The sequence below is a fragment of the Anomaloglossus baeobatrachus genome, chromosome 6, assembly GCF_048569485.1.
Source record: "Anomaloglossus baeobatrachus isolate aAnoBae1 chromosome 6, aAnoBae1.hap1, whole genome shotgun sequence".
Lineage (NCBI taxonomy): Eukaryota > Metazoa > Chordata > Amphibia > Anura > Aromobatidae > Anomaloglossus > Anomaloglossus baeobatrachus.
Window position 1 is genome coordinate 450,762,476 of NC_134358.1, and position 15,415 is coordinate 450,777,890.

General features: G+C 42.0%; 1 protein-coding gene across 3 annotated transcripts in view; it reads left to right on the forward strand.

The window, feature by feature from the left end:
- NEK10 (NIMA related kinase 10) overlaps positions 1 to 15,415 on the forward strand; it is a 368,787-nt gene that overhangs the window by 180,795 nt on the left and 172,577 nt on the right. For all 3 annotated transcript variants that reach the window (XM_075316653.1, XM_075316655.1, XM_075316654.1), the window contains one exon: positions 6,872 to 6,974. In XM_075316653.1, the coding sequence (XP_075172768.1) occupies positions 6,872 to 6,974 (103 nt within the window). The remainder of the gene's footprint in view (positions 1 to 6,871; positions 6,975 to 15,415) is intronic.

Genomic DNA, 15,415 nt, shown 5'->3' on the forward strand with positions numbered 1-15,415 from the left:
CAATGCAGGCAGACGTGCTGCAAATATGTTTACAATAGTGTGAATAGACAAAAGTCCAATAGCCACGTTTAGGATGCCACTAGGTACACTGACTGTTTGCTAGTATAATGGCTTAGTTTAAAAAAGTTGGAGTGTGCAATGCAGGCAGACGTGCTCTGCAAATGTCTTTGCACTAGTGGGACTATAGCAAAGTCCAATAGCCACGTTTAGGATGCCACTAGGTACACTGAGTGTTTGCTAGTATAATGGCTGAGTTAAAAAAAGGTGGAGTGTGCAATGCAGGCAGACGTGCTGCAAATATCTTTACAATAGTGTGAATAGACAAAAGTCCAATAGCCACGTTTAGGATGCCACTAGGTACACTGACTGTTTGCTAGTATAATGGCTTAGTTATAATGAGTTGGAGTGTGCAATGCAGGCAGACGTGCTGCAAATATGTTTACAATAGTGTGAATAGACAAAAGTACAATAGCCACGTTTAGGATGCCACTAGGTACACTGAGTGTTTGCTAGTATAATGGCTGAGTTAAAAAAGGTGGAGTGTGCAATGCAGGCAGACGTGCTGCAAATATGTTTACAATAGTGTGAATAGACAAAAGTCCAATAGCCACGTTTAGGATGCCACTAGGTACACTGACTGTTTGCTAGTATAATGGCTTAGTTTAAAAAAGTTGGAGTGTGCAATGTAGGCAGACGTGCTCTGCAAATGTCTTTGCACTAGTGGGACTATAGCAAAGTCCAATAGCCACGTTTAGGATGCCACTAGGTACACTGAGTGTTTGCTAGTATAATGGCTGAGTTAAAAAAAGGTGGAGTGTGCAATGCAGGCAGACGTGCTGCAAATATCTTTACAATAGTGTGAATAGACAAAAGTCCAATAGCCACGTTTAGGATGCCACTAGGTACACTGACTGTTTGCTAGTATAATGGCTTAGTTATAATGAGTTGGAGTGTGCAATGCAGGCAGACGTGCTGCAAATATGTTTACAATAGTGTGAATAGACAAAAGTACAATAGCCACGTTTAGGATGCCACTAGGTACACTGAGTGTTTGCTAGTATAATGGCTTAGTTTAAAAAAGTTTGAGTGTGCAATGCAGGCAGACGTGCTGCAAATATGTTTACAATAGTGTGAATAGACAAAAGTACAATAGCCACGTTTAGGATGCCACTAGGTACAATGAGTGTTTGCTAGTATAATGGCTTAGTTTGAAAAAGTTTGAGTGTGCAATGCAGGCAGACGTGCTGCAAATATGTTTACAATAGTGTGAATAGACAAAAGTACAATAGCCACGTTTAGGATGCCACTAGGTACACTGAGTGTTTGCTAGTATAATGGCTTAGTTTAAAAAAGTTTGAGTGTGCAATGCAGGCAGACGTGCTGCAAATATGTTTACAATAGTGTGAATAGACAAAAGTACAATAGCCACGTTTAGGATGCCACTAGGTACACTGAGTGTTTGCTAGTATAATGGCTTAGTTTAAAAAAGTTTGAGTGTGCAATGCAGGCAGACGTGCTGCAAATATGTTTACAATAGTGTGAATAGACAAAAGTACAATAGCCACGTTTAGGATGCCACTAGGTACACTGAGTGTTTGCTAGTATAATGGCTTAGTTTAAAAAAGTTTGAGTGTGCAATGCAGGCAGACGTGCTGCAAATATGTTTACAATAGTGTGAATAGACAAAAGTACAATAGCCACGTTTAGGATGCCACTAGGTACACTGAGTGTTTGCTAGTATAATGGCTTAGTTTAAAAAAGTTTGAGTGTGCAATGCAGGCAGACGTGCTGCAAATATGTTTACAATAGTGTGAATAGACAAAAGTACAATAGCCATGTTTAGGATGCCACTAGGTACACTGAGTGTTTGCTAGTATAATGGCTGAGTTAAAAAAAGTTTGAGTGTGCAATGCAGGCAGACGTGCTGCAAATATGTTTACAATAGTGTGAATAGACAAAAGTACAATAGCCACGTTTAGGATGCCACTAGGTACACTGAGTGTTTGCTAGTATAATGGCTTAGTTTGAAAAAGTTTGAGTGTGCAATGCAGGCAGACGTGCTGCAAATATGTTTACAATAGTGTGAATAGACAAAAGTACAATAGCCACGTTTAGGATGCCACTAGGTACACTGAGTGTTTGCTAGTATAATGGCTTAGTTTGAAAAAGTTTGAGTGTGCAATGCAGGCAGACGTGCTGCAAATATGTTTACAATAGTGTGAATAGACAAAAGTACAATAGCCACGTTTAGGATGCCACTAGGTACACTGAATGTTTGCTAGTATAATGGCTTAGTTTAAAAAAGTTTGAGTGTGCAATGCAGGCAGACGTGCTGCAAATATGTTTACAATAGTGTGAATAGACAAAAGTCCAATAGCCACGTTTAGGATGCCACTAGGTACACTGACTGTTTGCTAGTATAATGGCTTAGTTTAAAAAAGTTGGAGTGTGCAATGCAGGCAGACGTGCTCTGCAAATGTCTTTGCACTAGTGGGACTATAGCAAAGTCCAATAGCCACGTTTAGGAGGCCACTAGGTACACTGAGTGTTTGCTAGTATAATGGCTGAGTTAAAAAAAGGTGGAGTGTGCAATGCAGGCAGACGTGCTGCAAATATCTTTACAATAGTGTGAATAGACAAAAGTCCAATAGCCACGTTTAGGATGCCACTAGGTACACTGACTGTTTGCTAGTATAATGGCTTAGTTATAATGAGTTGGAGTGTGCAATGCAGGCAGACGTGCTGCAAATATGTTTACAATAGTGTGAATAGACAAAAGTACAATAGCCACGTTTAGGATGCCACTAGGTACACTGAGTGTTTGCTAGTATAATGGCTTAGTTTAAAAAAGTTTGAGTGTGCAATGCAGGCAGACGTGCTGCAAATATGTTTACAATAGTGTGAATAGACAAAAGTACAATAGCCACGTTTAGGATGCCACTAGGTACACTGAGTGTTTGCTAGTATAATGGCTGAGTTAAAAAAAGGTGGAGTGTGCAATGCAGGCAGACGTGCTGCAAATATGTTTACAATAGTGTGAATAGACAAAAGTCCAATAGCCACGTTTAGCATGCCACTAGCTACACTGACTGTTTGCTAGTATAATGGCTTAGTTTAAAAAAGTTGGAGTGTGCAATGCAGGCAGACGTGCTCTGCAAATGTCTTTGCACTAGTGGGACTATAGCAAAGTCCAATAGCCACGTTTAGGATGCCACTAGGTACACTGAGTGTTTGCTAGTATAATGGCTGAGTTAAAAAAAGGTGGAGTGTGCAATGCAGGCAGACGTGCTGCAAATATGTTTACAATAGTGTGAATAGACAAAAGTACAATAGCCACGTTTAGGATGCCACTAGGTACACTGAGTGTTTGCTAGTATAATGGCTTAGTTTAAAAAAGTTTGAGTGTGCAATGCAGGCAGACGTGCTCTGCAAATGTCTTTGCACTAGTGGGACTATAGCAAAGTCCAATAGCCACGTTTAGGATGCCACTAGGTACACTGAGTGTTTGCTAGTAAAATGGCTTAGTTTAAAAAAGTTGGAGTGTGCAATGCAGGCAGACGTGCTCTGCAAATGTCTTTGCACTAGTGGGACTATAGCAAAGTCCAATAGCCACGTTTAGGATGCCACTAGGTACACTGACTGTTTGCTAGTATAATGGCTTAGTTAAAAAGAGTTGGAGTCTGCAATGCAGGCAGATGTGCTCTGCAAATGTCTTTGCACTAGTGGGACTATAGCAAAGTCCAATAGCCACGTTTAGGATGCCACTAGGTACACTGAGTGTTTGCTAGTATAATGGCTTAGTTATAATGAGTTGGAGTGTGCAGAGGACAGGAGGGTACAGTGGCAGGATTGTGGGGCTCTGGGTAGAGGAATGGAAGCCTGCCTTTCTATTCCCTCCTAATGGTGAAATGCAGGGAGGAAATCCCTGACCTTGGCTACACAGACGCTGGCGCTGTTTTCAGGACCTGTCACCTATGGCTCTCTGACCCTGCCGGTTTGAGCCCTTAAAAGGACTGCTAGAATGTGCTCTCCCTAAGCTGTCTAACGCTGTGTATGCAGCGCATACAGCTGTATCGGCGATAGGACTCAGGAGGACGGAGCTGCGACAGTGATGTCTGACACCAAAGACGCAGAAGGCAGATAATGGCGTCCTGGAGGAAAATGTCCGTTTTTATAATGCAGGGACATGTGACATGGACATCCTATCACACATGCCGTTGCTTCTCTGGCTAAAAGTCCACTTAGCTGTGTGTGTGTCTGGGATTGGCTGACATGCTGGCCCGCCCCACTACACGCGCGCGCTTAGGGAAGGAAGACAAGAAAAAAAAAAAAAAAATGGCGATCGCCATTATAGGAACAGCAGTGATCTGAAGGCGCTGTTCACGCACACTATACACTGAAATGTCATAATAGTGTGATTCACAGAGTGACTTACACTATTACAGCAGAAACCAAGCTAGGATTTAGCTGTTTTTTTGCTGCTAGAACCGTTCTCGAACGTTTCTAGAACTATCGAGCTTTTGCAAAAAAGCTCGAGTTCTAGTTCGATCTAGAACATGCCCCAAAATCACTCGAGCCTAGAACTGGAGAACCACGAACCACGAACCGCGCTCAACTCTAATCATGAGCTACTTTAAAAAATAAAAGTGTTAATATTTTTTTTAAGAGAAAAGTGTTAAAACCTATGCACTGCTGTAGGGATGAGTTCAATGTAAGGATTTGATCAATGTAAAGGAAGATGTTTTATTTGTCAATACTTTTCAGAGCCATCTAGGCTCCTTCCTTAGGACAAATCATATATGTGTAGGTTAATAGTATTTTTATACATGACAAGTTCCCTTTAAATCTTAGGGAAATTTCAGTTATTTCCATAAATAAATGAAAAAAAATCTCAATCTAGATTTACCACCAACATAAAGTACAATGTGTCAAAAAAGAGCATTCTCAGAATCATTAGGATATGAAAAAACATTCCACACTTATTACCACTTAAAGGTTATCTGTCAGGTCCCCTATGCCCTCCAGCCCAGCAGCATTCATGGCTGTATGCCCAAATTCCCTGCCTAACCAGCCCTGTATAATGCTATTCACTAATATGGGATGTTAGTTTCTCAGACTAGTTACCTTCTGTCCATGTGATAACATGATTTCCACGAGTTATCACTGCCGGCTCCTGGAAATGTTGCACATGTGTGTAGCTCCTTTCGGCCATATCCGTGCGCCTCAAAAGGGTGTACACTTCTAGGCTCCCTAGTCGCAGCTGGAAATCCCAGCCTAGAGTGTGTCATACAAAGAGCCTGGTCAAGATTCAAGTTCTGGACTAGCATGAAAAGGCCATGCTGTTACAGTAAGAAGAGGCACTGAGGTCTATATTGGGTAGAGCAAACAGCGGGCATGGCCAAAGCAGTGAGGTGAATTTTTTTTTTTTTTTTAATGTTTTTTTTAACCTTTTTCTGGCCCTCTATGATTTAGTAAAATAGCAGCCAACTAACCGTCACTTTGCCGAATTTGCTTGGAGAGTAAATAAATGCACCCAACTCTTGTCAGAACAACTTTCCCTATGGATTCTGCAGTTGGCTATGTGCAGGGAAACAAAAGCTTGTAAAAGTCATTTTTTTTTAATGAAACCCAGTTGCAAAAATTATTTAAAGTCCAAAACACATACATTTAAGAAGTGACTGTCATTTTATTTTGACTTGCAGAATTTGCCTCTAGCTTGCTCCCCTTCCATATAATTTCATGAGCAGTTACTGTCATTTCTTACCTCAGTAAGGCCACGTGCACACGTTGAGTATTTGGTGAGTTTTTTTACCTCAGTATTTGTAAGACAAAACCAGGAGTGGCACAATTAGAGGAAAAGTACCGTATTTTTCGCTTTATAAGACGCACCTGATTATAAGACGCACCCCCAAATTTGGTGAAAGAAAAGAGGTTTTTTTTTTTTAATGTTAAATGGGGTCCGTCTTATAATGCCAGTGTCCATCTAACAAATCATAAAGGGTATATGTCCCTCATAGCCCCCCATCTTAAAATTAGCCCCCTTAATCTCTATATGGCCCCCTTATTTTGCATATAGCCCCCTTGTGCTGGCACATGTCCCCCAGTGATGCCACATGTCCCCCATTGATGGCACACGTCCCCTATTCCTGGCACACGTCCCCTATTGCTGGCACATGTCTCCTATTGATGGAACACATCCCCTATTTATGCCACACGTCCCCCTGTGCTGGAACACGTCCCCTATTGCTTGCACATATCCCCTACAGCTGGCATAGGTCTCATATAGATGGCACACGTCTCCTACAGCTGGCACAGGTCTCATATGGATGGCACACGTCCCCCTGTGCTGCCCATGGCCCCCTATGGATGGCACACGTCCCCCTGTGCTGCCCATGGCCTTCTATGGATGGCACACCTCCCCCTGTGTTAGATATGCCCCCCTATGGATGGCACAAATTTGGGGGAACAAAAGCGAAAAATACGGTATAACAGAAACATGGCACCACTTCTGTATTTTTCACTCACTCATGGGTTTTGGCTACAAATACTGACGTAACAACTCACCAAATACTCAGTGTGTGAACGTGGCCTAATGTGAACATCTTTGTTCACCGAAAACACATTTTACCAGTAAATTGCCAATGAATGAACAGTCCAGAAGGAGAAAGAATCAGATTTATCTAATGAGCTGTATTACAAAGTTTATCTTCACTTGTACTATTGATTTACAAGAAAAAACAAAGCAATGATTTAAGTAAAAAAACATGGGCTCAATAGTTGCCCATATCCGTCACCTTCTAGTCTATTGGTGTGTGTCACAGTGTTTTATAAGGAATCGTAGAATGTTTCTCACTTTCCATTTTTGTTTCAGCTATGCTTAGCGCTGAGATATTTACACAAAGAAAAGAGGATTGTTCACCGAGACTTATCACCAAACAACATAATGCTGGGAGAAAAGGACAAAGTGACAGTCAGTAAGTATTCATCAGTATTGAGTTATTTTACCTTTATTTTCTAAGTACAATATTAGGACAGCGTTAAGGGCAGCACTATGTTAGCACATTTTCGTGGTGACAACCTGCATACAAGTGACAAAACCACAAAGCAGGTGTCAATTCGTCCTTAAAATACCTGAAAATGAAAATATTACAGTAGTTACTAGCATTACTATTTTTAGATGATTTGCCATCATGTTCCTTCTGAGTCTATTTGTGATCTGCTATCATTAACCTATTTTGAGGACGTTTTTAGAGGTAATGTATTGGTGCTAAGAATTGATATACACAGGCAGGTAACACACATTTAGGTGTGGATGGGATGGGAATACTTTTTTAATATCTATAGTTTACATTCATGGTTTAAGAGTAATCCAGCTCCATTTCTTTCTACACTGAGAGGTGACATTTTCGTCATGTGTACAGATTCTGATAGGTTGCATTCCTAATCAGCAGGTATTGTGCACTTCTCCTGTTCTAATGAATTTTGTAATAAAACTTGTATCACAAAATGCCTCTTTCCTCATCTCCACTTATTACTCACTCCTACTCTCTTGCTCGGATTAATTAAAGGCTCAAATCTGTATACAATACTGCTTTAAGTGAGGGATCAAGTTACATTTGTTGCCTATGAAGTTTTTTGGGCGATAAGCTGGAGAAAGTTAGAGGCAGAGGACATAAAAGAAAATGCTGAGGATTCTAGTGGCGAGGGCCTAAAGTGGGGAAAAATGGGAATGCAAGTAATGTAATAACCAGGAAAAGCATTGATTGTTGTGTACACACCGAATAGTTGTCACAATGACTTTGGGAGAGCAGGGAATCAATACTCCTAAGCTGTCTCTCAAGCTAGGGGGCCCTATGCTATCTCTATTCTCATGGATACTCTTAATGATGGAGAGGCCTGAGTCTCCTTCCTGGCCCTGCTCCTGATCTAATTCCCCCTGCCCTAGAGAGGGGCAGGAGAAAAGTGTGTTAAAACTACAGAAAAAGACACATAAAGGAAAAAATAATTCTGTCACACAGCACGCACACATGTAGGATAAGACAATACAACATTCAGGAGGAAAACAAGAGCAGTAAGGAAGTACAAAACAACAGGGGTAGACTCCACAACTACACCAAACAAAAACAACCACTAAACACAACTTTCATCAGAGAGAGTCTGGGACACCTCAACTCACTGACCAACACAGAATAAACTATGGCTGGCATTGATAGATATATTCCAACAGTATAAATAAAAGGGGAACTGATGTAATAGGTCTCCCCACATCATGTGATTAAAGGAGCAAAAAGATTAGTAGACATTTGCTCTTGCTAGCCAGCTTATGAATCAGCACACAGCAGGTCGGCGCCCGAGTCTACCTGTGTTTATCTCAGACACCAGAAAAACCATTGGGTGGAGTGTTAGAATCTGTAATCTGAGCTGAGTCCAATGCTACCATGACAGTCGTCGAAGTTTGTGCAAAACTCTGTATGACAATAGGTCAGAAGAGTGTAATAGTTACAGTCCACCATTAATGACAAAAACTTGATGATTATACTTAGGTTAATGATACAAAGCTTGATTATTAACCCCTTCAGCCCCGGGGCACTTTCCGTTTTTGCTTTTTGCTCCCTTTCTTCCGAGAGCCGTAACTTTTTTATTTTTCCGTCAATCTTGCCATATGAGGGCTTGTTTTTTGCGGGACAAGTTGTACTTTTAAATGTAACCATAAGTTTTACCATATGGTGTACTGGAAAATAGCAAAAAAATTCCAAATGCGGAAAAATTGTAAAAAAAGTGTGATGGCACAATAGTTTTTGGGATGTTTTATTCACGGTGTTCACTATATGGTAAAACTGATCTGTGGGTATGATGCCTGTGGTCGGTGGGAGTTTGTAGACACCAAACATGTATAGGTTTACTTGTATCTAAGGGGTTAAAAAAAATTCGCAAGTTTGTCCAATAAAAGTGGCGCACGTTTTGCGCCATTTTCCAAAACACGTATCGTTCTTATTTTTTGGGATCTATGGCTCAGTGACGGCTTATTTTTTGCGTCTCGAGCTGACGTTTCTAATGTTTCCATTTTTGCGCAGATGCTACGTTTTGATCGCCTGTTATTGCATTTTACGTAAAACTTGCGGCGACCAAAAAAGGGGGCGGGGCTTAACGGGACACGCTCCATGACGGATATATCCGTCCATGGTCGTGAAGGGGTTAATAGCATTGGAACAAATCTTGATGGTTACACTTTGAAAATGAGGCACTGAGCTTGGTGGTTATATTGTAATACAATGGCTCTAAGTTTGTTGGTTATAATAATATACTACAACTCTGAGTTTGATAGTTAGGGCTAAGCCACACGGCGAGAAAATCGGTGCGAGTGGAGTGCGATAAAACATCGCATTCCCCTCGGACCAATTCTAGCCTGTGTGACAGCACACATGAGCGATTATTTTCTCAGCCCTAATCGGACCGAGAAAACAATCGCAGCATGCTGCGATTGTAATCCGAGACTCTTTCTCTCGCACCCATTCAAGTGAATGGGGCGAGAGAAAAATCGCACTGCACTCGCGGTACACCGGTGTACTGCCAGTGCAATGCGAGAATGTCTATAGCCGGCTACACAGGCGAGAGGGAGGGAAATCCCTCCCTCCCCTCCTGAGTGCCGGCCCGCCCCCCGCAGCTGAGGTCTGCTCGCACGAACGGACCTCAGTTGCAAGGACACAAGCATGAGACTCGGCTCTGCTGTACTGCCAGCACGAGCCGAGTCTCATGCAAGGGGATCGCAGTAGTGCCCGTGTGGCCCCGGCCTTACGGTATATTACATTTCTTTGGCTCTGAGCTTGGCAATTACACAGCCGCAGAGACAGCCAGCTATAGCAAATTCAGCAGGCAGTTGTTGCAAGCAACAGATACGGCAGCTATTTTATACACTCCTCAACATTACAACACTAAGGCGGGCTTTGCACACTACGACATCGCAGGTGCGATGTCGGTGGGGTCAAATTGAAAATGACGTACTTCCGGCATCGCATGCGACATCGTAGTGTGTAAAGGCTCGATGATACGATTAACGAGCGCAAAAGCGTCGTAATCGTATCATCGGTGCAGCTTCGGCGTAATCCATGAGAAAATGGGAAATGACCGGTAATTACCTCTGCTGTCTGCTGCATTCATTCAGCGCTGTGTCTGTGACAGTCGCGGCTGGATGTAAGCAGCGCAGGACGTCGGACCTGTGGATTACGCCGGAGCTTTGGTGCGGGAGGGGTTAATATATTGGTGAACGAGGCTTGTTTGTTTTAAAGGATTTTTCTGTGTGTTTTATTCACTTTACTTACGGGTTGATCATGTCAGCTGTCACATAGACGCTGCCATGATCAAGCATGGAGTTAATGGCGGTGATCCACCACCATCATTAACCCCTTGTATTACCCTGCTGCCACTGCTACACAGCGGCAGGAAGAGACGAGTTCACGCCGGTGCTGTCGCATAATGCATGCGACAGTCCCGGGGCAGCTGCGGCTGATATTCTCGGCTGCGGGAGGGGGAGTGAGGCAGGGGACATTAACCCTGCCCCCTCTCCCTCCCCAGCCTGAGAATACCGGGCCGCCACTGTGTGCTTACCTCGGCTGGACGGTAAATATGCAGCGGATCCCACGTTCTTTGTTTTCTATATTTCCGTTTTCTTTCTATGTGTGTTCTATGTGTCTGTGTTCTATGTGTGTTCTATGTCTGTGATGTCTGTGTGTGTGATGTCTGTGTGTCTGTGATCTGTGTGTGTTTACTCTCTGCACGGCTTCCTCTTCCTGTCAATGACATAACTTCCCTGCAAAACCGCAGACAGGCGATGTACATTACCGGAGGTAAACCGCGAAATACCGCAGGGAATAACGCAGGAAAACGCAGTGAACCGCACAGAATTTGCTTCCTGCGTTATTCCCTGCGGGATTTCACAATTAACATTGGAGTCAATGGAGTGAAATCCCGCAGCGATGTGCGGAAAAGAAGTGACATGCACTTGTTTTTGCTGCCCGATTCCCGCAGCAAAATATGCAGCTGTCAAATTCCGCCTAGTACGCACAGGATTTTTTTTCTCCATAGGATTTGCTGGTGATTCACTGCAGAGATATTATGAACATTTTCTGCAGCGAAACATGCAGCAAATCCGCGGAAAATCCGCGGCAAAATCCGGTAAGTGCGCACATAGCCTAAGGCATCACATGCAATTGAGGCCTCAATCTTCATCTGGGTGCTTCTCTCTGCAGTTGCATTAGCATGATAGTTATCAAAAGAGTTCCGTAATTGTATTGTTGCATATATATCAGTGTATATATACTAGAGATAACAGAACAGGAGAAGGACTTGAGTTTACTGGTTTCAAGTAAGCTAATCAGGAGTACTTAATGTCAAGCAGCAGCTGCTAAAGCAAAAATTGAAATAAAACCCATCACTGCAATGTACCGTATTATTACCCCTTTATAAATCCCTGATAAGGCCACATTTTGAGTATGGTAATCAGTCTTGGGCTCCACATTCTAAAAATGTATTGAAGACCTGGAGATGGTTTAAAGTTGGGCAGCTTGCTTATTAAACTAGATTTAAAATGGTTGTCCAGGCCAGGGGTTAAAATCTGCAGTCACTCTATAGTGCAGTGTTCACGCTGTACAGATTCCCTGGTGGCGGTAGCAGGCCTGATGACAAGTATGTCATCTGTATACATGCAGTTATGTGAAGACTAGACGTTCACAGCCTCTCTCAATTCACTTGTATTAAGCAATGCTGCTCACGTCTAGTTGGAATGTGGTTGAGATAATGTTTATTACATACATGTGGTCACATAACTGCCCACTCCCTCTTCCAACACTGGAGAATCCTTACTGTGCATACATTGTGTGCTGGGAGGATTCACAAGTCTGCAGTCACATAGAGAGGCTACAGACTTGTGACTCTAGCCTGGACAAACCTTTTAAGGTTTCTTTATGATAAGAGGATATGGCATGTTTAGCGTAGAAGTGATCTCATTTGCAAGAATCAATACGTTTGGTCAATACAAAAAAACTGGCACATGATTTATTCTTTGTAAGGATCTAACCAGAGGACATTTATTACATGTAGGGAAAAGGTGATTCCAACATTTAAATAAGAAAGAGTTCATTACAGTTGTAATAGTCAGACTGTTGAATGCCCTACTGCAAGAGGCAGTAATGGCTGAAAATATGCCTGCATGTAAAAAACAAGAATTAGGTGCATCTCTCATAACAAATAATATTGCAAGTTATAAATAATCTTGCCATATACATCTTCTGTTGATTATTTTAAATCTCAATATAACTTGCCTAATTCTACCGTTTCAGTATCTGCAGCTCAGAAATGCAAAGCTTTGCTTTACTGTAAGTGCAATTGAGATCCTCTAAGAAACATTACTGCGATCTCATCTAGCTAAACCCTTAAAGGGGTTGTCCAGTCTAAATCCATAAGTCTGCAGTCACTCTAGGTGACTGCAGACTTATGAAACCTCACCTTACACGCACTGTGCAATGTGAGGATTGGCCAGTTTTAGAGCCTGAAATGGTGGTCATTTGGCCAGGAGTGTGAGATATGTATACTCTCGGCCAGCATCCGACTAGAGGGCGGTCTCGCTCAATACATATTTGCGCACATGCAGTTATGCACCAACTAGATGTGTATGGCCTCACTCAATACACTTGCATTGGCTTTCTGGAAAAGGGTGCTAAGTATTGTTAGGGCGGTAACAGACATGAGATCTCATTTTCCCCAGAAGCTGTACTGCTTTATATATTCCCTCTATCCAGCTCAGCCTTCAAAAAAATATCTCCTACGTCACCTCTTCCAAGCCACCAAGACTATTATTCCTCATCACTGGAGGTCGATGGACCCACCCTCCTTGGAAGAATGGTTTGTTGAAATTTCATTTCCCACTGCATGGAATCTTTGATAGCTTGGACCCAACTAGAGAAGATTTCTGTAACTAATAAGTGGTTCCTCTGGTAGTCCTTTCGCTTATCTTTTCTCCTTTCACTCTCTGCACCTGTCAGATCCCGATGCTCAATATCTAATTTTCAGTTCTTTGTTTTTCTCGCCCAACTCTTGTCTCTCTATTTTTCCTTTCCCATTTCTTATTCTGTATGTTTCTCCTCTATTTATCTTATTTTTTACTTCCCTTGCTAATTTTTTCTAAATCTCTACACATTTTTGCTTGTACGTTTTAAAGTAATTGTAATTTCCCATTTGACTGTTTTTGAGTTGTGTATATTTCAATACTGTTTTACAAGCTTCATTGTTTTTCTTGTGAAATGTTTCTCAATAAAATTCTAATTGGAAAAAAAATAAAAATAAATTGTTCCAGAAAATGAATTATTCTTCCCACGAAATAATTGCAATTACACATGTTTTTTATACACATGTTTATTTCCTTTGTGTGTATTGGAACAACAAAAGGCAAATTGAACATGATTTTACACAAAACTCCAGAAATGGGCTATTCAAAATTGTTAGCATTCTCAACTTAATATTTGGTGCACACCCTTTGGAATAAATAACTGCAATCAATTACTTCCTATAACCATCAACAAGCTTCTTACACCTCTCAACTGGAAATTTGAACCACTCTTCTTTTGGAAACTGCTCCACGTCTCTCATATTTGAAGGATGCCTTCTCCCAACAGCAATTTTAAGATCTCCACAGTTGTTCAAAGGGATTTATATCCGGGCTGATTGCTGGGCACTTCAAACTCTCCAGCACTTTGTTTCCATCCATTTCTGGGTGCTCCTTGAATTAGGTTTGCCGTCATTGTCCTGCTGGAAACCCAGCTTTCTGATACTGGACACTACATTTCGACCCAATCCTTTGACAATCTTCAGATTTGATGATCCCTTTCACACAGTCAAATTACCTAGAGGCAGCAAAGCAGCCCTAAAACATCTTTGAACTTCTACCATATTTAACAATACGTCTGTGTTCTTTTCTTTGTAGGCCTCACTGCGCTTTTGGAAAATACTATAATGATGTGCTTTACCATAAAGCACTATCTTAGTCCATGTGTCCACAAGATGCTTTCCCAGAAGGATTTTGGCTTACGTACACTTTGGCTTACTCACGTATATTTTTGCAAACTGCATTTTTTTAATGTCTCTGTGTCAGCAGTTTGGTTCTCCTGGGTCTCCTGCCGTAGTGTTTCATTCTATTCTAATGTTGATGGATCGTTTGCACTGGTACTGACATTGATGCACACTGAACCTTCAGGAGAGTGTCACGCTCGCTTGTGGAGGCACTGAGACAGATTGGAGAAAGATCTCCAAAGTGCAGTTAGCAAATAACCCACAAGAGGGCAATAGAGTAGTCAGCAAGCCAGGTCTGCAACATGAGGTCTCGTCAATAGTACAGGAGTAAACAAATCGTAGTCAGGTGATAGCCAGGGGTCAGGAGCCAGGATTTCACGTATACAGCAAAAGGAAGAGATGGAGCCGAGGTCGGGAAAGAGGATACAGGTCAGAGGCCAGGGAGTCAATGTAACGTACAGAAGGTGGAGGATACACAGATCGGAACCGAGGTCAGACAGATAGGACTGGGACAACAACTACTGACAGGAACGGGGAGTCAGGAAATGAGAAACAGACAAACAGGGGAGGGCGTGGGTCAGGACTAGGTAGCAGGGATGCATGACAGATCAGGTTAACTCACAGGAGCCAGGCACGCATGCTGCAGAGCAGGAACTAGTACTGGCACTGTTCCAAAAGAGCAGCGCCAGGATATAGCAGCCTGTCCTCTGGAATGAGGCAGAATGGAATTAACCCCTCATATGACCTGTAACCTTGAGATAAGATACCAGCAATGGCTCAGTGGTGGTTGAGCCAGGCATGGATCATGACAGAGAGCATTGAATTTCTTTGGAACTTGATTGGGGCTGCTAATCCACTATCTGGTCTTTCCTGCGTTGCAACCTTTCATCACTTTTTCTCTGCCATTCAAGTCCAAGAAGATTAGATACAGTGACATGGTTTGTAAACTTCTTGATTATGTTGCACACCATTTACAAAGAAACATCAAGATCTCTGTAGGTGGACTTGTAACCTTGGAATTGTTGATATTTTTCAAGAATTTTGATTCTCAAGACCTCAGACATTTCTCTTTTCTGCTTTCTGTTCTCCATGCTTATGGTGGACACACAAATACACAATGCAAAAGGTGAGTCATCTTTTCCCCTTTTTATCTGGTTTCAGGTGTGATTTTCATATTGCGTTTGAACACGCATCACATGCTTAAAACAAAGGTGTTAACCCAGAATTTTGGAAACGTGGCAACAATTTTGTCCAGCTAATTTTTTGTAATGTGTGAAATTATGTCCAATATGCCATTTTTTTGTGTGTGTGTGTGTGTTTCAATACACACAAAGCAAATAAACGTGTATGATAA